At 48.8% G+C, this 22,223-nt stretch overlaps 1 protein-coding gene across 1 annotated transcript in view; it reads right to left on the reverse strand.

Moving 5' to 3' along the window:
• The window catches only part of pcloa (piccolo presynaptic cytomatrix protein a), a gene marked incomplete at both ends in the record, with an annotated part of 52,223 nt that overhangs the window by 20,942 nt on the left and 9,058 nt on the right, over positions 1–22,223 (reverse strand). The window contains 5 exons of the mRNA XM_084483296.1: positions 330–377; positions 1,804–3,862; positions 4,770–6,295; positions 6,626–10,634; positions 13,333–13,536. Of these exons, the coding sequence (XP_084339422.1) occupies positions 330–377; positions 1,804–3,862; positions 4,770–6,295; positions 6,626–10,634; positions 13,333–13,536 (7,846 nt within the window). The remainder of the gene's footprint in view (positions 1–329; positions 378–1,803; positions 3,863–4,769; positions 6,296–6,625; positions 10,635–13,332; positions 13,537–22,223) is intronic.

Genomic DNA, 22,223 nt, shown 5'->3' on the forward strand with positions numbered 1-22,223 from the left:
TAGAGGTAAACACACACACGTTAGCAAATAACACTGTTACCCTTCTGCTATGAATGCTGGGTATGCAGGATAAAGGTTAAATGTATTATTACGGTTCAGTTTATATATACACTGTGCATGTCACCCAAACTGTGTGATATGTGCACTTTAAATTCATAATTTCAGGTTTTTGACATGAATGTTAGAATTAAATGGGATATTTATTTAAATATAGATGTATCTGTCGACCAGTTTCAACCCTGAACATAAAGCCCTCATTTTAAGGAGAGGGCTTAAGTTAATAACCTATGAATCCTCTGAAAGATTATAAAATGAAAGTAATACTCTACCGTTGGCTGAATCGTCTCTGTTTAAAGCCATCATGGAGTCACTCAGAGCTGGAAGCAAGGCACATTTAGTGATGTAACAAAATTACTTGCCATTTTTTGGACAAAACTTTGATAAAATAAGACATTATTATAATACAGTTTGGAAGTTCCGTTTTCCTGTTTTTACTTATATTAACTCTCTTCATGTGTTAAGTCCTCTTTCTTATTCAACTTTCCCATTTCTTTTTTTTTTAAAGATTTATTTTTGCATTTTTTCCACTTCATTATAGAGAGGAAAGTGTGGGAGACAGGGGGGAGGACATGCAGTAAATGACCTAGGCCGGATTCAATCCTGGGTCTCTTCGATTAGGACTGTTCATATATTGAATGCGCCTTAGCCCAGTGCTCCACCGGGGCGCCCCATCTTTCCCATTTCTGAGTCTCTGAAGATAACTCAAATTGTAGGCCAATGTTACACATGAAGGTGTCTATAATGTCATGACATGTCTATAAATTGGAATGAGAAACAAACACTGAAAGAATTCCTAAAATAAATGTACATAAAACATATCAAAATATATCCCCATGCAATTAGCCACACAAAGGCATGCAAGTTCAACATTAATTTCATATTTATTATGATTGATCTTGGGGCATGCAATTAGAAATGTGGAACACAAGACATGCAAGACATTACAATTGTGATTGTTATTGTCACCTAAAGTTAACATAAACAGAGCAACATACAGCCTAGAAAAATATAGATATGAGTCTAAATAATAATCAAGTCAAGTGCTAGTTACATACTTATGAATACAGAAATATACTAGGAATAAAGAGATATCATATATCATGTATAATATGTATGTATAATGTATAATATAAACTGGTGCCAATGAATGTGTATATTGGGGAGGCACTTGTTTTAATGTTAAAAACATTTCAATGATTAACGATGAGATGAGTTTAAGCGGGTGTCTGATTGAGTGTACTCTTTGTTTTGTATACACTTTACCAGCATGAAATAAAAATAAATAAGTTAAGCTTTTAATTCAACAGATGACAGCATGCGCACGAGTCAAGAAGGTGAGGCGCCTCACAACAATGTAGCAGTTGTTTGGATTATCAATAAGTAATAATTGAATTGAACAACTGCAGAACACACATAAAAGCACAACGCATGCATGCACATATTCAAGCAAACCAACAAGAACGGGAGTGAACACAAAGTAAGAATAGCAACCAAATCATCGAGACCCAATCAAAACAAAATGTCGACAGAGGACGAAAACGTGGACAGAACAGGTTGCAGTTAATGAAAGGACACACACATTGGAAAAACAGCATACACAAGCAGACAATAGCGCAACAAAGATCCACAATGACACACCATCAGTAGCACAGAGAACAGATTGCATGCTGTACAAGCCACTCCCCCAAAGTTCCCACGACAGACAAACATCTCGGATGAGAACCCAACCGGGCCTTTTGTTACCTTCATTGTCCGACATGTTGCTCTGGTCGTCCAGCAGGGCATAGTTTCTGCCCCTGGTTGGCTCCTCTCTGATGTGCTGCTGCTGGGAGTCCTGCAGGGACAGGCAGGAGCCAAACTGGTCCCTGGAGTCCGCTGAGATAGGGGGCAGGGGTCCGGCCGACGCCCTCGCCATGCCCATCGGCTCGCCCACAGGACTCAGCGGACTCTCTTCCTCTGAGTTCTGCGCCACGATCGGAATCCGGCCTCGCCCGCTCTGCACGATGGGAAGGCTGGTGGGCTTAGTGCGACCAGAAGGAGTCTGGTAGAGGGACATGTCTCCGGAGGCCTCCCCGTCACCCTTCAGCCTCAGGGACGAGTTGGACGGGTCCCTTTTGAGGGACAGATCCAGGCCGTAGCAAGACGTCGGCCGGGATGCCGGTCTAGAACGGCTCCCGCTGGGGTAGGCGGAGTCCAGGCCCAGGCTCTGGCCCATGTTGAGGGAACCCGCCAGGTTGGCACCCAGGGTGGAGCCGAGGTACTTCTGCTGCTCCGCTATGTTCTTACGCAGGCCGAACGTGATCTCGTCCTGCAGCAGCCGGCTGGACCTCGCCGATGCACTGGTCGACCCGAGGTAATTGTAGTCTGTGTCCAAACCCCTGCCGTCGGTGATCGAGGAGTACTTGGAGGAGATCTTTGGTTCCACCAGCGCAGGCTTCTGTTTCTGGTACAGCATGGACGCCGGGAGTTGCTTCGCCGCCTGCTTCTCCAGAGTGAGCCGACTGATGCTGTACTTGTCCGTCTTCGGGTATTGTCTCTGGGAGTAGCCGGAGAGGCTGGAGTTGGGCGCGTAGTAATGATGGGAGAGCCCCGTCAATTGTTCCAAGCTCTCCGTCCCGCCCGTACTCCTACGGAACTCCTGCTTCAGCTGCTGCTTGAGGAGCTTCAGCTCATAGGGCTCCTCCATGGGGTCATCCTCGTCGGGGGTCTTCCCGTAGGTGTGCAGCCTGGATGTGGACCCAAGGTAGTCGGCCGAGCACAGATCCGCGGCGCTTCTCCGCAACAGTTTCTCTGCCTTAGCCAGTTCTCGTTCAGCCAGGCTGTAGGAGGACGAAAGGCCTGTGGTGCTCTTGGCCAGTTCGGCGGCATCCTCCAGCAACATGTAGCTGCGGGGCGTGTGGTGGTCCACGTCGGTGTAGTAGGAGTCGGAGATGGCCGACATGGGGCTTCCGGCCATGCTGCCGCTCTCCAGGGCCCGGAGGTCCAGGTGGTTCCCGTACTTGTCGTACTTGACTCCGAGGAAGGCGGACGACGTGGGGTCGGGCTGGCGGCTGACCACACTGTATTTGGTGGCGTCGAGCTCCGAGAGGAGAGCCGCCTGCCTGGCCGCCTTCTGCTGGATGAGGAGCATCTGGTGGTAGCTTTGCTGCTGGGCGCTGGTGAGCGAGGGCACGGAGGAGTAGATGGACTGGGACTGGTAGGCCTGGGGGGCTTGGTAAAGGGACTGGTAGTGGGTTTGAGGGTATTGGTACTGGGAGTATTTAGAGTATTCGTGTTTGGTCTGCGGAGGAACAAACTCCTCCAGCTCCGACTGCGGTGCTGTCCTCGGACGCTCCAGGCCGTGGACGACGATGTCTTCGTCTTCGCCGTCTCCACAGCCGCCTCTGGTGTCGCGGATGTTGCTGACCTCACTGTCCGACATGTAATCCCTGTCCTCCGCCACGCTCTGCAGGTAGGCACGCTCTCGTTTCTCCCGCTCAATCAGCAGGACGTCCTTCCTGCGATTGATTCCCATCTCCAGGTACCTGAGCTTGGCATCGATCTCCTTCTCCTCCTCGTCCAGCTCCGCCTGCTTCTTGCGCAGCTTGGAGGACTCCCGCTCCACCAGGTCCAGCTCCCGGTCGATGTCCTGCAGGATTTTGGCGCGGGCCAGGTTTGAGTTGCGGCACATCCGGCGGCGGGCGGAGCCTGTGGTGTACGCCGTCTGGCCACTGGCGGTGGACTCGTCCTCTGAGGGGGGGTTCGGTAGCGTGCGCTTCACCTTCTTCTGGGTGCCGGTGGGCGTGCCCCCTGAGCCCTTGCCCTTTGGTGGGAAAGAAGGATGGGGAAATAATTATGAAAAAGAAGGCAATTTTGCGGTAGTCTTTGTAGCAGCAATGAGTATTTTTTATTTACTATTTTGCTACTTAGATTATGCTTTTTTTTTAAATCGAAACAACTCATGCTTAAAATTGTTAAGGGGCATTAAGGTGCTGGAAGAAGTAAAGCATTCAAGCATACAGGTAGGCTGGGATCTTTCTAGGAACCAGAATAATCCTGCTGAGAACAGCCAAGCTATTAAACACTCCTGAGTCCGCCCCTCAGTGATCCTGTATCGTGGGGAGGTTCAACCAGCTATGACATAATTGATTGCAAATGCATGGAATTATTTGATCATCTAATACATTAAAAAATAGAAACATTATATTGAAATATAAAACATGAATCACCTCAATTCTATCAATGCCTTGTATTATAATAATCCAAACGTGCTCTGATTCCAAAAAGTCGCTATTGACCACCATTCCAGTATGGAATGTGAAATAATTCATGTGTAGCATTACAGAGCATAAGAGAAATATTCCAACAACCAATATCCAGTATGGCAGAGAAAACCCAGAAAAAATATATAATGAAAATTGAAATGTTCGTCTGGAGCTAAAGGCAAATATAAATGAATGTAATTTGCAGCAACCGGTTCTTTTGAAGGGGCATGGCTATGAGTGGATCATATTAATTTAGATGAAATAAGCCAACGGCATTCATACCAGACCAGAGAAAAACAGAACTGCTCTATGATGTAATTTGTGTTATATTTTTCATTATAATTCGTTTTGTCCCTCATGCCAAAGTTCAAACGCAAATACATAACGTAATGTATCCTTCAGCCAGCATGTACGACAATAAAACAGATTATTTGTACAATATGATTTGAGGGTGAGGATACTCACTGTGAAACCATCCCCATGCTGAGTGCCAGACGAGACTCTGTCCTCTCCCGTCGGGCTCATGGGCTTGGGGTCGGATAGGGATCTCTGCATGGCCTTCGGTCCTCTCGGGCTGGCTGCCGGGGAGACATAAGATGGATCCCCTCGCAGCTTCTGAGGGCTTGTATCACCCAGTGTGTTTTCATAGGACACAAACTCCAGGGATTTGCTGGGGGATACACAGGGCGATATCGGGGAGTAGAGGACTTTGGGAGATTTGGGAGCCTGAAGGGCAGAAGGGTCGGCTTTGAGATTGGCCGACTGGCCTATCTCTAAGGGAGTGGGGCGTCTCTTCGGGGAGGTCCTCTCAGAGTCCGAGAGCTCCATCCTGGTGTCCATTCTTATGTTCCCCTCCGAGTCTGTCTGTATGCTGATCTCTGTGTGGGCCTGCAGTGTTGTTTCCGATTGCCCGCCCCTATCGCCCCGCGAGGTGCGAGGTCTGCTCCGTCTGGCCCTGTTCTGCTCCTCCCATTCATCTTGATCTTCATCATCGGTCTGCACGCAACTATCCACACCCTTTTTGACGCTCTTCTTCTTCCTGCCAGCTGTGTACGCTTTGCTCACTGAATCGTCCTCTTCGTCTGTCTGGCAGCCACTGTCTGTTATCTTGCGGGCCAGTATGGTACCATCGGGCCCGATAACGATGGCCTCCTGTGGACCATGTCCCGGGACCTCTCCCCCAGGGTACATCTGCCGGATCTTTTGCTCTTCCAGCTGCATGCGTAGCTGCCCTTGGAGCCTCTGAATCTGCTCCAACTGTTGTTGCTGCTGGGCGTAGGTCTCCTTCTGCAACATGAGGTGCGCCTGCCTTTCCTCCTCTTGCTGGGCCAGAATGTGCTGTTTCATGGACTGCAGCTCCTCCAACTCCTTCTGAACCAGCATCTGCTCCTGCTCGCGGAACCGCTGGATCTCCTGGCGCTCCCACTCCAGGTCCTCGGCCAAGCGCTGCTGCTTGAGTTTCTCCATCTCCAGCCGCTCGCGCTCTGCCTGGTACTGGCCATCCCCGGGCACCATGGGGGAGGACAAGGCCTCCAGGGAGGCAGCAATGGCTTCAAGGGAGGCATCGGTGTAGCTGTCCAGGGACAGGGAGGTCAAAGCCCTGGAGACAACATCAGCAGCACTGAGGCTACCGTCCTTGGAGAGCTCCAAGTTGAGGGGCACGTCTTCCAGATCTCCAGCCGACAAGCTGGAGATGAAGCTCTGGGATCGTTTGAGTGGCAGATTTTCAAGGTTGGAGAGGGACGGCATGGTGTCACTGGTGTGCATGGTGTTGTTGTACGTAGTGCTGAAGATGGAGCCGGGTTGGGTGGTGATGGCGTATGTAGATGGGATTGGTGCCGAGACTGAAGAATAGACCACCCCGTTGGAGGACCTCAAAACAGTGTTGGTTCCAAAGATGGTGCCAGCAGCACCGGTGACCCGGGCCTGGGAGTAGGGTGGAATTGTCATGCCCGCATAGGCCCCTTTTCTGGAGTAGTCCACGGCTTCACCTGTCAAAAGTCAAAAATATAAATTGAGGACGAAACGGTTCAGTCAGTCTTAAGGTTGAAGGAGGCGGTTGCATGCCGATGGATATCGAAAATCAAAAAACTGAGAAAAAAGAAAAAATACATCACAGACATGCCCAAACAATATGTCAAAAGCTTGCAGAGACATGCAAAAATATATATTGTGGGGAAAAAAATGATTGAACGTCCATGCAAATCAGGATGAGAAATGAAAAAATGGAGAAAAAAAAAGCCACATGAATTAGCCATGAATCAGATGGTGGAGTTGAAAATAACATTTCAGCGACAGGTCGGCGATGTCACAGCACTGACCTGTGTCGGACACCTTGGCTGAGGTGAGATCTACCGCACCCTCTGAGGTGACGTTGAAATTATAACTGTTCTTGCTCTTGTAAAGGAAAAGCCCAGCTTCTGCCAGGTTAGTGTCTGACATTGATGGTTTGATTCCCCCAAATCCTCTCATGCCGTAGGGTGAGCGGTCGTACTGATAATGGTCGTCTCGATATCCAAAGCGGTCTTCAGGTAAGGGTGTCGTCGGCTGCTGAGCTGTGCAGCTCCCTGCGAATGGCAGTTTGTAGACAACATCACAGCACACAGACCTTCTCCCAGCGGTAAGATCCACAGGTTTGCCGTCATCCTCCGTCATGACTGCGGTGACAATCTCTGAGGAAGTTGTATCTACCGATACCAAAGTGTTGAATGGTTTGGTGGTGCTAAGGTCCACAGCCCCTGCGAATGTAGCTGTGCCCGTGATCAAACCATTGGCAGATACACAGCTCTGAGTGGGCATGGGGGCCATGGTGACCGGTGGGGACTGGAACGTTGCACTGGTGCCTGATCCCACTGAAAGGTTGATCGGGATCTCCATATTGGATGCGGTAGTAGGCTGAGCACTGATAGGGCGAAAAACAATTTGAGACATGGGCTCGAATGCTTTGTTTTTTGTTAGCTGGAGAGGCGCTGTCGTAGCATAGGTGTCCAAACTGTCGTAGTGCTGGATTGTAGCCGCACAGGTCACGATGGTGATGCTGTCAGTGACAATAGAGACAGTGGAGGATTCAGTACTGAGGTTGACCACCGAGGGCTGCACTGCACTTGTCTGACGACTACCGACGTTGCTTGTTGTAAAGGACTGATGCCTGCAATCTGTGCCAGAAGACAGGTCCACACCTTTCATGTCACTTCCTGGTTCTTCTTTCATAGTTCTAAGGTCAACCACCTCACAATGCTGGTATGCCTGTCCGTTCTGCGCAGGCGGTTGGGTTTTTGGCTTCTCCATTGAGACCGGAACACCATTTGCCCTCGGAGATGGCATTGGAGGGGGTGTTCTTTCATGGACAACAGATACGGTAGTTCTTTGGACTTCTGTTTTGACCACCTGAGACACAACATTAGGCAGAGACACTGGAGGTTGTGCTGAGGCAGATATAGCCTCAATAATATGACAAGAACTAGAGACATGCTTGTCCAGACCACAGATCTCCTGGCTTTCTATGGACTCTGTGACCCTTGTGTATGCCAGGGGCACCCTAGTTGTTTGTGTTTGGGGTGGATATGGTTGTTGATATGACTGTTGACCATGTCTTAAAGGGGAGACTGGACCAGGACTAGAAGGTGCTTGGGTTGAGATACCTTCGACCGGGGAATTGGGTTGAGAGGGGAGTGTGATGACCACATATGTGTCACGAAGATTGCTGGCATATCTTGGAGAAGACGGTGAGGAGTGAAAGAACTTGTTTTCAGTCGAGGGACTCAGATTCAGGGCTACATCTACAGGGTCTGTGGAAAATGCAGTAGGTCTGGGTGGATAATGGACATGGGCAGGGGATGGAGGCTGAGAGTTAGGCTTTGGTGCAATTGGTGGTTTGGCACCATCCCCAGGTCTGTGACTAGGCCCAACAGCAGTGGGGATGGATGGTTTTGGGGGAACTGGAGGAGGAACATGAGGCTTATACGTTGGTGCCACTGGGTATCGTGCAGTGTGGTCTGTAGTGGAGGGTTCTGGTCTGATTGGGCAGACCGGTGCTTGAGGTGGTAGTGGAACGGGAGGTTTCCTGGGGAATACTGTGGGTTTTGGCTGAGTGGGGGGTGGCAGAGGAGACGTGACAGATGAATCAGTTTTTTCCTGAGAACTAGCCCGGCGAAGGATGTGTGGCTTCGGGGGCACCGGTGGGGCAGTTGACACTATGCTGGGAACAGTGGCTGTGTACTGAGGAACAGTGGACAAGGGCGATACATTGACCACCACAGGGGGTGCTGGTGTGGGTGTGGTGCTGGACAAATCTACAATATCTGATTGGGATGAAACAGCATTCATTTGTGGTGTCTGTTCTGATGTGGACAAAGGTGAAACCTCAATAATAACAGAGTCAGACTCTGCACAGGAAGTTACTGGTGGTGTGCTGCTTTTCTCCTCTTCCTTTTTGATAAACTCCTCATCTGACGACAGTTCTCCAGAAGAGCATTGTGTCACCTTCAGGTCTGGGATGGGATGGAGTGCCCGTCGAGGTGTGGCCTCTGGATCCTGCTGAGTTGGACTGGTACCAGGCGTCAAGACCTTTTTCATGAGCTCTTCGTAGGCCGCCTCAGCGTCCAGTAATGTTTTCCCATCCTTCCCCGGTGTCACTGCAGTGCTGTTAGAGACGCAGCTCTCCGCAGGTTGCAGCACAATCTCGGGCTTGGTCATCTTTGTCACAGGCTGCATCTTTTGATATTCCTGCTCAAGTTTCATGAACTCCTTTCTTTTCTTTATCATGTCTTCGTACACTTCGTCCGGCGATCTCAGCTTTTTGGACTCTGCTGGAACTTCCATATTGGCTTGCACCACCTGCTCAGTATTTGCATTGTCAATGAGAGTCTCATACGCATAGTCCTCAATCAACATGCCTCCGTATAGGGACTCTTTGGCGGGTTGAATCTCCACCGTCTCAACCGTTGGAGATTTGGCTCGCAGCATTATCTCTTCATAGGCCTCATCGGCCGTTTTAAGAATCTTTGTATCCGTTTTGTCAGCGTTTTGCTCATCAGTCGGAGAGTGAAGGGACACGGACGTTGGGAGCTGATATGTTTTCTGTACCGCTGCGATCTTTGACGCGTGGATCTCAAACCCTTCTGAATCTGATTCAATGCTTGGGGAGAAATCTGAACAGGAGGAGCGCCGGATCTCCTCCATCTCCGCCTCTTGTCTTAACTCTTCTGTTGGTGAGGCGTCTTCGATCGGGGACAGATTGCTCGGGGGCGTCTTCGGACGCTCTCTCCTTCTCTGGGATCGAAGGTCATCTTTGTCTTTCTTGGATTTCTTTCCAGAGCCCTTCTGTTTTTCCTGCTCCCTCAGAAGCTCCTCCTCTTCACGCAATTCTTCCTCCTCGGAGGAGTCCTCGATGGTTGGGAGCGTCTGACCCGGCTGTCTGTGTTTGGCTTTCCTGTGTTGTTTTCCCTCTCCGGACCGCGTGTTGCTGGGACTGCTGCTATCACTGTCCTCGTCCAGAGAGGACACGGATGTTGGGGACGTCCCTGGGGTGAAACTAGACGCATGTAGGCTGGACGATCCGTCTCCTCTGGACCGGTCGTCTGGCGAATCGGTCAAACTTCCCATTTCCAGCTCTCCATCATCAGGAGTTATCATTATCGGGGCGCTGGTTGCGTTGAGCTCGATAGTTCTAAATTTACGGACAGCCACACCGGTCTCCGGCTCCCCTTGCTTGGGTTCAGTCCCCTCGTCTTTCCCTGCTTCGTTAGCCTTGTCCAATGAACCGGAGAGTGGCTTTTCCTCTTCATCATCGGGGCTTACGGAGGTCTTTTTGAGGAGGCGTCTGGTCTTTGCCGGTGTGCTCCTTTGTTGCTCAGACCGTTTCTTCTCATCGTCTCTTATCTTTCGGCGAATCAGGTTCTCCTCGTCGGACGGGGAGGCGTCCTCATTCTCGCTCATCTCCATGATCTGCTTCCGGATGAAGTCCTCGTCATCCCCGGACACAGGGCTCTCTTTGCCGAAGCTCTCGCTGCTGTCCTCCAGGGAGTCCGCTCGCACGTTGTCGGGCACCAGGAGCTTCTTCTGAGTGCTCGTCCCCGTGGCAACCCTTTTCTCAGAGAGCTCCCTGTCGTCCTCCGAGCTGGGCGTGTCGGGCGACAGAGGGAGCACCTCCAGTTTGCGTCTGATCTTCAAGGAGTCTGTGTTTCCCTCGCCGTCAGCGGGCTGCGTGCCGGCCTGCTGGGCCTCCAGGAGGGGCAGGACGGTGCTCTCCAGCCGGGCGAAGTCAGACGGACTAGTAGGACTGATCTCCTGGGCGATTACTACATCCTCAGGTTTCCTCTGCTCTTTATCCTGTTAAAAAAAAGAAAAGAAAATCGTTAATTTTGTAGCAGGGTAATATGAATTGCATGTGACTTTACCCTTAGTTATGTTTCTACTACTTTGAATAACAAAAAAGACAAATTAAATCATGAAATGAGAAATAATTCATATTAGAGTGGGGGGGGGGGGGGGACAGATACCATAAAGCCATCTGGTTGATTAAGTGGATGAAATGATGCCACTGAATGCTGCTTCTGCAAAGACTTTGTGTTTCTCTGTGCCTAATGTAGGTGGAAGTAAGCTGGTGATGTCATTTGTTAAACGCTGACGAGACTGGATGCTGGAATGGGCTTTGTTAGCATGGAAAGAGGTTGAAATGGTCACAAGGTTTTGTTTTGTAGTCTTTGACTATTATTCAGTGTGCACGGCCTCTGGGGATCCACTTCCCACTACTCCTGTTATGTACTACAGTCACCTCGGCCGACGCCTCGGCAGCGCTAGGTTTTTCCGGCAGCTTAGCATCGGCCTTCCTTTGCTCTTCTGTGTCAGCATTCAGCTCCTTCGGGCCACCGTCTCCCTCCTGCTCACTAGCTACAGAGGCTGGGAGGCTAGGGTCTGCTACGGGGGCATGAGCTGTTGAAACGCTTTCGGCTTTCATTTTGGATGTCTCATTGTCCTTGGGAGTCATGTCCTCTCTGATATCACGCTGGGCACTCCCCTCCTTGTCACTACACATGTTCTCAGCTGCTGTTGCTACGGAAGCAGACTCCATTTTGTAACCGGCGTGGGCTTTAGACTCAACTTGTTTTTCTGTCTCTGACAGAGCGAACTGCGACGGTGTGCTATGGGGCTCTGCTTGTTCCCCTTTCTCTGACATGCTTTCTGTCTGCCTCTCGTCACTGCCTGTCAAAGACTCTTGACGATGTGTTTCTTGTTTATTTTCACCTGTCAAATTCATCTCTTGCTTTTCAGTTTCTATCTTCACCGGCATGGTCTGGTTCTGAGAGACATTACGGAGTTCTTGTGCATCACTGACTACATGAGGGCACAATGCCGCCTCTGCATTCAGATCTGGCCCTTCCACATTTATGTTCTCTCCTTCACTACCACAATTATCCATGTCAACAGATTTGGTTATGCCTTCCTCCGGTGGGACAGACGTTGTTTCCTGTGGATTAGGCATTGTTTCTGCATAAGTCTCATTTTCCTCCTGACGTACAGTTTCTGTTTTGAGCAAAGGGCGTTGCTTTCTCGCTACACATATTCCCTCCAATGAGGCGCTCTCTACCGGGCTTCCTTGCAGCGCGGATGGGTCAGTGGGTGGACATTGTTCCAGCTCATTATTTGCCCGCTTCTCTTCTTCAGAGAACCCGTAACTAACTGGGACAGACTGTGCTGGCTCCGCAGCTGATTCTAGTCCTTTATTCCCTCCATCTATCACGGGGCCAACGCTCTCATATTCAGCGAGGGGGGTTGAGGCTGGCTTTTCGTCAGCCACTATCTTATCTGGGGCCTTCTCTGCGCCTGTCCGCTGTTCAGACGCCTCTCCCACAACAGATCCTCCCTCAGGCAACCTCTCCTCAGTTAAATGTGTCTCAACGAGCCTCTCCTCAAATGGCTTCTCCTCGATTAACTCCTCCTGTGCTGCCTTGTTAACAGCTGTGTTCATTTCACCCTCTGCTGGAGCTACACTAAGTTTCTCCTCAACTGGTGTTTGTGGAAGCTCCTTTGCCTCCTCAACCGTCTCGTCCACTGCTAGGGGTACATGGGATTCAGTGGCAATAGCGTCAGCTTTCCCCTCTACATCTAAGACAGGGAGACTTTCCTCTGCGCTTTCTTTATCCTCTGCTGGCTGTGGGGACTGCTCTGGCTGACCCTCCACAGCATGGAGGGCCGTGGCGTTGTCGACAGTGGCTGCGGGGACTGCGGTGTCTGACTGGATTGTAATCACTTCTGGCTCAACCTTCATTTCAGCAGGAGATTCATTCCCTTTGTCTGATACTATATTTCCTCCCTCTGGCTTCTGCACACTGCTTTCATGGCTCACATCTTGGAGTGCTTCCACTGTAACCGCTGCCGGGGTCTGCTCTGTCGAAGCAGATCGAGTTTCGACTTTACCCAAGTCCCCCTCTTGAAGGGCAGCCACATGTTCGACTCCCTCTCTGTTTTCTGCCTGTATAGCTGTAGGAAGTGCAAGTTCTGGCTCATGGGCTATCAGACCAGAAGCTTCCTCTACCGAAGCTGACTCTGTTTCCCCGGCCCCTAGTTCTTTTTCGACAATCTCCGCAGGAGGCGAAGAGCTCTGGTGTGCCTCGCCCTTTGCGGGGGACTGCTCCATCTCTGTGACGGGCGTTGTGAAACTGTCATTCGCTTCGCCCGCCAACTCTGCATTTATCTCAAGCTTTGGCTCAGTGTCCACCAGGGCAGAACTGACAGTTTCAGGCTGAGCGTGAGCAGGCTGTATTCCAAAACTACTCTCTGGTGGCTCCGACGCTGTAGCCTCGGGTACAGCGTCGGCAGCAAACCTCTCTAAAACGGGAGCAGGTTCGTCGACCGGAGGCTCCGGAACCGTTGCCAATGCTATTGGCTGTAGATCGTCCCTCACAGACTCCTGAGGGGGGCTGTCAGAGGGTAAGACAGGGAGGGCAGGAGGACTACCGTCCGGAGGTTCGCTATCAGGTGTAGGTGTGGAGGGCGGGGTCGGGGTATGGGTCGGGGGTGACTCTACCTTGGTCTCCGGAGGCGGTGGGGTGGGTTCTGGTGTTTCTACCGAGGGTTTTGTAACTACAGCAGCAGGGGGAGGGGTGGAGGAAGGGACGGGGGTAGGAGCAGGTGGTGGTGGCGTGGGGGAAGCCGCGGCGGCGGGGGGCAGGTCTCCCAGCTGGCCCGACATCGCTCTCTGGGTCTGGCAGTTGAGGCAAAGCCATTCTCTCTGTAAGACAAAAAAATAAGGTGGTGTTCATTAAAAATGTTGAATGAAATCACTTAAACTGAGGGACCTCAGGGATGGGTCATGCTGGATTTTATTAACTATATATTTTCTTTAAATACCAGGTTGGAAGGCATGCCGGTTTGCATCTTGTTTTGATTATCAAGATCAAGAAAGTACCACTTTTGTGAGAATGGGATACAAAACACGACACTGATAAGCATGAGTTATGTATTCTATTTCAAGACAAACCTTTTTTATTTCTTCGACTCATAAGAGGAGCCTATACATAATGCATGTGTGACAACAGCACGGAGGCTTACAGATCAGCGGCTTCGGTGCCAGGCACAGATGCTCAAATTTCACTATGGCTTTATCAAGATATATGTGGTTAATGTTATGTTGCTTGGTGTGAGTGTTTGTGTGTCTGTGTTCTTTTGTGTGTGTGAGAAAGATAGAAAGCAGTGATCAATTAGTTACAGCCTTTAGATGGTGCATGTGATAGTGTGTGTGCGCACATGCGTAGGTGTGTGTGTGTTTGTGTGCCTGTGTGTGTGCATGCAGGGCCGGCCCGAGGCATATGCAAACTAAGCGGCTGCTTGGGGCCCCCTGGCCACCAGGGTCCCCCCCCCCCCAAAAAAAAAAGACACTGGTTTGGGGTAAATAACAACTATATTAATACAGGGGTGGATGACCCTCTCAATGGGGCACCAGATCAAATATAGAATGTGATGTCTTAATAGGGCTTCCTTAATCATACAAAATGGGTTATGGGTTGATGTCTGAATGGGGCCTCTCAGGAAAATATCACATGATATGTTGATATATATGTGATACATCTAAAAGCCCTCAAAATCATGAAATTCTGCTTATGGCACAATGTCTGTGTGGAACCCTGAATGTATCTAATCAAATATGGATCAAAATATAGGCTAGGCCTTTAAAGTAGACTTATGGTTTGGAGGCAGCTAAACCCAGTGCTATATAAGTTTGCTTGTGCATGCCCTTCAAGTCAGGTTATTGGCTATGAATCTGAACAAATTAAGGTATTGCCCATCTCCAGCTGGCCATCCCAAGATGCACCAGAATACATCTACCAAATTAAAATTTCTGGGAGAGGACCCCCAGACCCACCCCACTCCCCCATTTACACCCACTTTTGCAGAAATTGGAGGGGGGTCTTTATGCTTCTTTGCCCAGGGGGACAGTAGTTCACAATCCATTCCTGTATTAATGCAATTTATAATGTGACATGGTGTGCCATTTGTGTCAATAATCATCAAGCACAGATGACTCTGTGGTGGTGGGAGCTTAGGGCCCCCAAAGGTGGGGCCCTACTGTGTACGTGTGTGTATTAACCTCTTGAACTCAATAATAATACAAATTACCCATTTCTTAACTGTCAGCTATCCCCACACATTCTCTCTCTCTCTCTCTCTCTCTCTCTCTCTCTCTCTCTCTCTCTCTCTCTCTCTCTCTCTCTCTCTCTCTCTCTCTCTCTCTCTCTCTCTCTCTCTCTCTCTCTCTCTCTCTCTCTCTCTCTCTCTCTCTCTCTCTCTCTCTCTCTCTCTCTCTCTCTCTCTCTCTCTCTCTCTCATTACAGGGCTTGTGGGAGACCAATATAACAACTTCAATATCGTACATACAATCATCACAGTCAACAAAACAAAACATTGAAAAAGGTTTCAGTATAACAAAATCTGCTGAGAACTGAAATTGGTAGAAATTACTTAATGTAGCAGAGTAAGGTAATGTTAATGTTATGGAGCCAAACATGGACCTACACATAGAAATGCATTACAGCACACCTTTACACTTATGGTACTCACTCGATGATTCCACTGAATGAGTTAGTCATTCACACGTAGGGCATATCATTTACCATCACTAACACCATCACTCGTCGTTTGATCTTGCTGTCTTATTGTCTTATTTCCTTGACCAGGAAACCACTCCCTCTCCCATAGATGGCAAAGTTATCTTTATCATCTGATCCCTCATGTCTTCCCATCATAAGCTACTCTCTTCTCAGAGAACTGCAGGATGCAATTCCACTAAACCTTGAGCCAATGGAATCTTTATGCACAATTCCAGGAACACACACACACACATACACTGACTCCCCTCTCAGTCGTCATGCTTTCATTGAGCCAGGGTGCGCTCTGTCATCACCCGAGCATCTGTGTGTGAATGTATGGAAGCATCTGTGCTCTCCAGCACAGAGTGGTAACGCTGTTCCACTCCCAGCCCCAGCCCTGCTCCACTGCCTGCTTAACAGCCGGGCTTTATGGTAAATGCATCCCGCATAGAAGGGCACAGAGAGACAGACAGGTAAAGAGGTAGAGGTAGAGAGAGAGAGAGAGAGAGAGAGAGAGAGAGAGAGAGAGAGAGAGAGAGAGAGAGAGAGAGAGAGAGAGAGAGAGAGAGAGAGAGAGAGAGAGAGAGAGAGAGAGAGAGAGAGAGAGAGAGAGAGAGCGAGAGAGAGAGAGAGAGAGGATTGACTGTGGGGGGAGCATTAGCAGAGCACACAAACTGAGCATGCGCCACAAGTCATGTGACTGAGGCAGAGCCAATCAGGCATGAGACACCATGCCACACACAGCCATGGAGCCACGGCCCCCTGGGTATAGCTATCCATCCCCCACACACACAGTGGTACCTCAAGACATATCTGACAGGAGGGCATCACATGCAGTGCGTACTGGAACACATACACATAAGAGAAGGTGAGGTAATAGAGGGAAATATAAGACACGGAAAAGTATTTAATTACATCAAATAGGTGGATGTATGGCTTCATTCATGTATTAATACTGTATGTCGTTTGAATATTTTATGTTGGTCTTCCGGTCAGTTTTCTGTCTGAAGGACCCTTTCCTAAATCCGGTTAGCGAGACGTATAAGCTGCGTTCCAGAGCCAGAACTCCAGTAAGGAAATCACAAAGAACAAAAGGAGTAGTCACAGTCAGTGTGTTTACATGACACTCAAGAAGGTCGAATTATTGGGTTAGTCCAACTATGATTGGATTATTAAGATGCATGACCTTAGTCGAGCTAAAATCTAATCGAATTGGGTTTCTCATAGTCGAATAAAGACCCCTAGATCATTCGACTGTTAGTCGCATTAAGCGTGCATGTATGGATTGGGATTGGATTATGCGTTCTGCGCATGCTCGAGATCTTTTCCAGGGGCCGTGAGCTGGAAGTAGAAGGAGACGATAGTCATGTTGTTGTCGCCATTGGAAAATGATAAACGGCGATTCATTTAAAAAACTTTTTTTTTTCTTTCTTGAATGCCACCTGAGTTTGCTGTTGCTGGTGACATAAAGAGGTCAGCCGGTGGCTCTATTACCACTAGTTGAAATGGGCACAGCGTCACCTATCATACCGGGGCATGACATGCTTTGGCTAATGAATCGATTTACTCACTGCCATGTATAACCGGACAATTGCAGTTGTCCAATTGCGGAGCATACTCAAACTATGGCTTTAATAGGATTAAGCTGTGCATGTAAACGTACTGAGTCTGACAGTCTGACAGTCAGCCAGCCAGTGAACGATCCAGTAAATTAGTCTGCCAACCAGTCAATCAGCAAACCAATCATTGTCCGATACTGCGCGCAATGCTCATCAGCCAGCCAATCAGTGGGTAGAATCAGTTAACCAGCCAATCAAATCAAATCAGGAAGTCAGTTGTGAACCCTCAACGTTTGAGTAGAAGGGCTTTGATATTTTCTCTCAACCAACACACACACACACACACACACACACACACACACACACACACACACACACACACACACACACACACACACACACACACACACACACACACACACACACACACACACACACACACACAGTCTCTTTGTATTAGGGTGTGTTGCTCAATCGCCTTTCTCGGAGCCAATCAGAAGGGTGTCTGAGGGCTACCTCTGCAGGCCTCCTGTGGACAGAGCTTCAGTCCTCTGTCAGCTGAGGGCCGTCGTTTCATCACGCAGCTCGGCATTGTTCCAGGCCTTGTTTAAATTACCATTAATGTCATGTCATTGGCACACAAGCGCACGTGGGCCTTTACGTGTGTTTGTGTGTGCGCACATGTGTGGGTTTGTCTGTGCGATGACCCCAGATGATTCATCAGTGTGTGGGTACCACACTCACGATCGCACACATCATACATGTGCACTCGATGGCCGGGAGGAGAAGTGATCCTTGTGGCATCGTTTGTGTTGGTGTGAGCGAAGGGAAGATGTGATTCACCCCACGTTGCCATGACGAGCCACGCATAAGCGTGACTGCTCGGTCACGCTTATGCACACATACACACCAATACATGCACACGCCCATGTACACACACACACGAACACAGACAACTGCACACACAAGCACTTTCCTGACTGAATTTTCCCTTCGATGTCCTTTCTCATGGGAAAACTGTGAAAAAACAGCCGATATCAGACAGTATACAGACATTCAAGCTGATGGGACAGGATTTTTATAAGACATTTAAGAAACCCTGGCTTTGTCACACAGAAACCTTTGTATATGCAATTTAATCCATTCAATTCACAACACACACACGCACACACACAAACACACGCACGCACACACGCACACTTTTGTAATTGAGCCATCGTAGCTTGATAACATTGAAGGCAGGACCGCACGAGCCACCCGTCATATTTCAATGGGTCTTTCTCTCGGGAGACAAGCGTTTTCTTTGCCAGCGTTGCTATAGAAACGGAGTGGGAGCGATAACGGAAGCCAGGCGACGAAGCCAAAAATGGGAATACAAAAAGTTATGACGTGTGCAAGTTATTCAGAGAGCGTCGACGAGCATCAGAGCCATGGGAGAACTTGGACCTCAAACTTTTGACTTTTGAGTTAAAAATGCACACCCACAGAACACTATTAATGTTTTTCTTTTACAATTAAAAATGCAAAGAAAAAAAGCGTATCCTTCTACACCTTTGGGATGGAACTTTCCCAGGAATACGTGAGATTACATTTTTTTTTAACACAATAGGTGAACACAAGATTTTATTTTGGCAATAACAACAACAAAAAGCTGCTCTCTCAGTGGGCTCCGCAGCAGCGTGAGAAACCGTCGGAGAACAGAGAGTCCCCGGGTAGAAGTGAAACACACGTCATGGAGAAGGGGAGAGGCAGGGCCTATAGATACTCATAGTGCATCTGTGAGAGAGAGAGAAAGAGCAGATTGTGTTTCCAAAGGAAACACAATACGAATGTTACTCTCTGAATAAATCAATCACTCGTTTACCACAACGCCCACGATCTCTCTCCACAAAACGTGTATAAACCCATTGCTCGGTTCCTTCAGAAGAATCCCAGGGCCTTTCTTTACGACCCTGCATCTCCTTCTCCAGAGTCATCTCTCAATCAAATACAGAAATGAGGTGGGAAGAGGTGACGAGTGAAGGACTGATGATGAAGATGAATAGAGGAGGAGGAGTGAGTAAGCCGTGCCCACAGGTGCTGTGACTCAGATGAACAAAGCAGGAGTAAACAGAAGGAGCACGTAAAGTTTGTCTCCGCAAATGAGGTGCGAGACCACCCTGCTGACGTCTGCATGAGCTGGTCGTGATCGCCCCCATACACACACACACACACACACACACACACACAAAGAGGTGTGTGTGTGTGTGTGTGTGTGTGTGTGTGTGTGTGTGTGTGTGTGTGTGTGTGTGTGTGTGTGTGTGTGTGTTCGAGTTGTTGTTTCCTGTCTGTTTCCCACCAGGAGTCAGTGCTAGCACTAACAACTTACTGTATCCAACCCCCCCTCCCCCTTCTCTCCCCCCTCCAAGCTGAGCTGAACTTGCCGAGCAGCAGTGAAGTTATTAGCAGCAGGGGTATAAGTGGAAGCCAGGTGCTGTTGTAAACATGGATCTGTGCACTGGGTTCATTCACTCAGGTCTAAACACTATTTTCACCGGGATAATAAATGGCATACCAGCTGGCTGCTGCAGTGAATTTCATGAGTCACGTGACATTATCTCTGAAATCTTCAAATAAAGAATATTAAAAAAAGAAGCCAGAACTGCAACCCCCCAAAATCCTGATGGCCCTGAAGTCTGCAGTGACAAAACAATCCCTTTACAGGGGATGTTGCTGACGTTATCGTTTTATATTTCGACTAGCTTTTGATATTTCTGGTCGTAAATACTTCCCACACACACACACACACACACACACACACACACACACACACACACACATACACACACTCTAAATATACTCCCTCTTTCAAGCCCAGTACAGTGGTGGGACTGTGTGTGAGATGCGCGGCAGGACAGAAACCAGACCCTTTGAAAGGTGGTATGAAAGCAGGGAGACGAACAAAGAGGCCTGAACAGAGGGAGAGGCACTCGGAGGACACCAGGGAGACGGGAGAGGGAGAGCCTCAGGAACCACTGGGCCGGATACAAACACACACACACACCAGGGGTGATGGAGGGAAGAGAGGAGAGGGAGGGGAGGGGAGGGGGAGGAGGTGGTGGGGGGAAGAGAAAGACACACAGAAAATTAAATAAGGAAATGGAACTGGGATAGAGAAATCTACACAGAGAGAGCGACAGACAGACAGACAGACAGACAGAGAGAGAGAGACAGAGACAGAGACAGAGACAGAGAGAGAGAGAGAGAGACAGAGAGAGAGAGAAAGCGAGAGGGAGAGAGACAGACAGAGAGAGAGAGAGAGAAAGAGTGAGAAAGAGAGTGAGAGTGAGAGCGAGAGAGACGGAGAGATGCACCCTGCAGATATGTGCTCCTTCTTTTTGGATTATTTTGTGACCGGGTCTATTTTTGAGTGTTTCACTCCACTGTGCTCGGGCTGGCTGTGAGGAGCACTCACAAGCATCTGGGGTATAATGCAATATCAGAGAACACACAATAAATAAAAGGAGGGTGGTGTATGGAGGACATGACGGGTTACATAAGGAGGAGATAGCAGACTTGCAGACTGTTTGCATGTACAACAGTACAGATAAGGCTGATCTGGTTGAATCCTGCTAACCTGTCTGTCTGTCTGTCTGTGTGTGCCTTTGCACGTGTGTATGTATACGAGTGTATGTGTGTATCTTTCTCCTCTGCTGGGCTGAGGACACTACAGTGTGGGTGGCAGAGTAGGCTGAATAACAATGAAGGTAGGAAGGAATCTACGTAACGGCAAGTGGTTTGTCTTCAAACACACACACCCACAGTCACTAATATGCAAGTCAGAAGAACTTCACACGGACCATTTCACTTCTAAATAAATCACTGTTAATGTATTAAGCAGCAGTGAAAGTTGACATGAGAACCAAACGAGGCCCAATTGGACGACCTCCCGCAGGCTTCAGAGTCCGGTTCTAGACCCTTCCGGATGTATATTAGCATTAACCAGTCAATAAATGGCTGTTTATGACAAGCATGCCGCCTTTTATGCATCAGTCCTCCCCCAAAATATGTAAATGTAGTCTGTGGTGGGTCGTAACTCACTCCCAGGGATTCATAAACATGTGATTGATTTGGCATGGGTGTGCATTAGTGTGTTTGTGTTTGTGAGTGTGGGTATGTTGCACTCTTGTCTCAGTTCGGATGTGTGGGCTGTTGCATGATGGTTGCTCTTCCTATGTTACGTAAGGCTTCTCCAGCAAGGCGAGAACAGTCTAGTGGAGATGAGACGGAGCTTACAACACACACACTGGTGAAACGGGTGCACAGACACACACACACACACGCACACACACACACACACACAATAACAAAGAGCATCAGTTCCAACAGCAAGGGAAACCAGCCGACCGGTGTGCACGAGACACTAGTGCAGCAGGAACCAGCATGTCATAGAGGACGTTGGTCTGAACAACACACTCACCCAGAACACACTGAGCAGCACGCCCTCACACACACACACCCAGAACACACTGAGCAGCACACACACACACACACACACACACACACACACACACACACACACACACACACACACACACACACACACACACACACACACACACACACACGTAGCAGACACTTCTCCAGGCCACGCCCCTCCGTTACCATGGTGTCCTGATGGGTAGCCCCGCCGCTCAGAGGACACCTCTCATTCATGTTTCCGGTGTGTTTAAAAAGAGGGAATCACCATTCTGCTCGTCATTGTTAAACTATTCACCTAGGTAACCAAGGTTAATAACAAATTTACCTCAAAAAAACGGTAATCTTTATCTGTACCCAGGGTTCTCAGTCACAGTATGCGAATGATGGACGATTCAGCCAACCCATTCATATTATTTTGTGTCAGCCTGTTTATCGTAGCGTATCGTATGCTTTCCAACTGATTCATATACCTGACTAGGTTTGGCTATTTTCCTTCCAAAAGACCGGCCTGAGTGGGTGGTTCTTTTTGTGTCTTTGGAGTTAGTCAATTTGTGGTTTGGACTTAGTCCATTTATTAGTTATTTACTTATTTGTGACAGGAACCACAACCACACCCAGTACATATGAAACGTGATATTACAAGTGCACATATCACATTAGACATGACACATTGAGTGATGGAGATTAGCAATGTATCCGGTCGGAAAAAAAAGAGAAAGAAATCAACATTAATACCTGGGATCAGGCCACTAAAACAATTACAGGCCTTCTGTTGCGTTTTAAATCCTTTTAGGAAGCACAGATTACAGCTT

The sequence above is a fragment of the Micromesistius poutassou genome, assembly GCF_964030765.1.
Source record: "Micromesistius poutassou genome assembly, chromosome: 18".
NCBI lineage: Eukaryota > Metazoa > Chordata > Actinopteri > Gadiformes > Gadidae > Micromesistius > Micromesistius poutassou.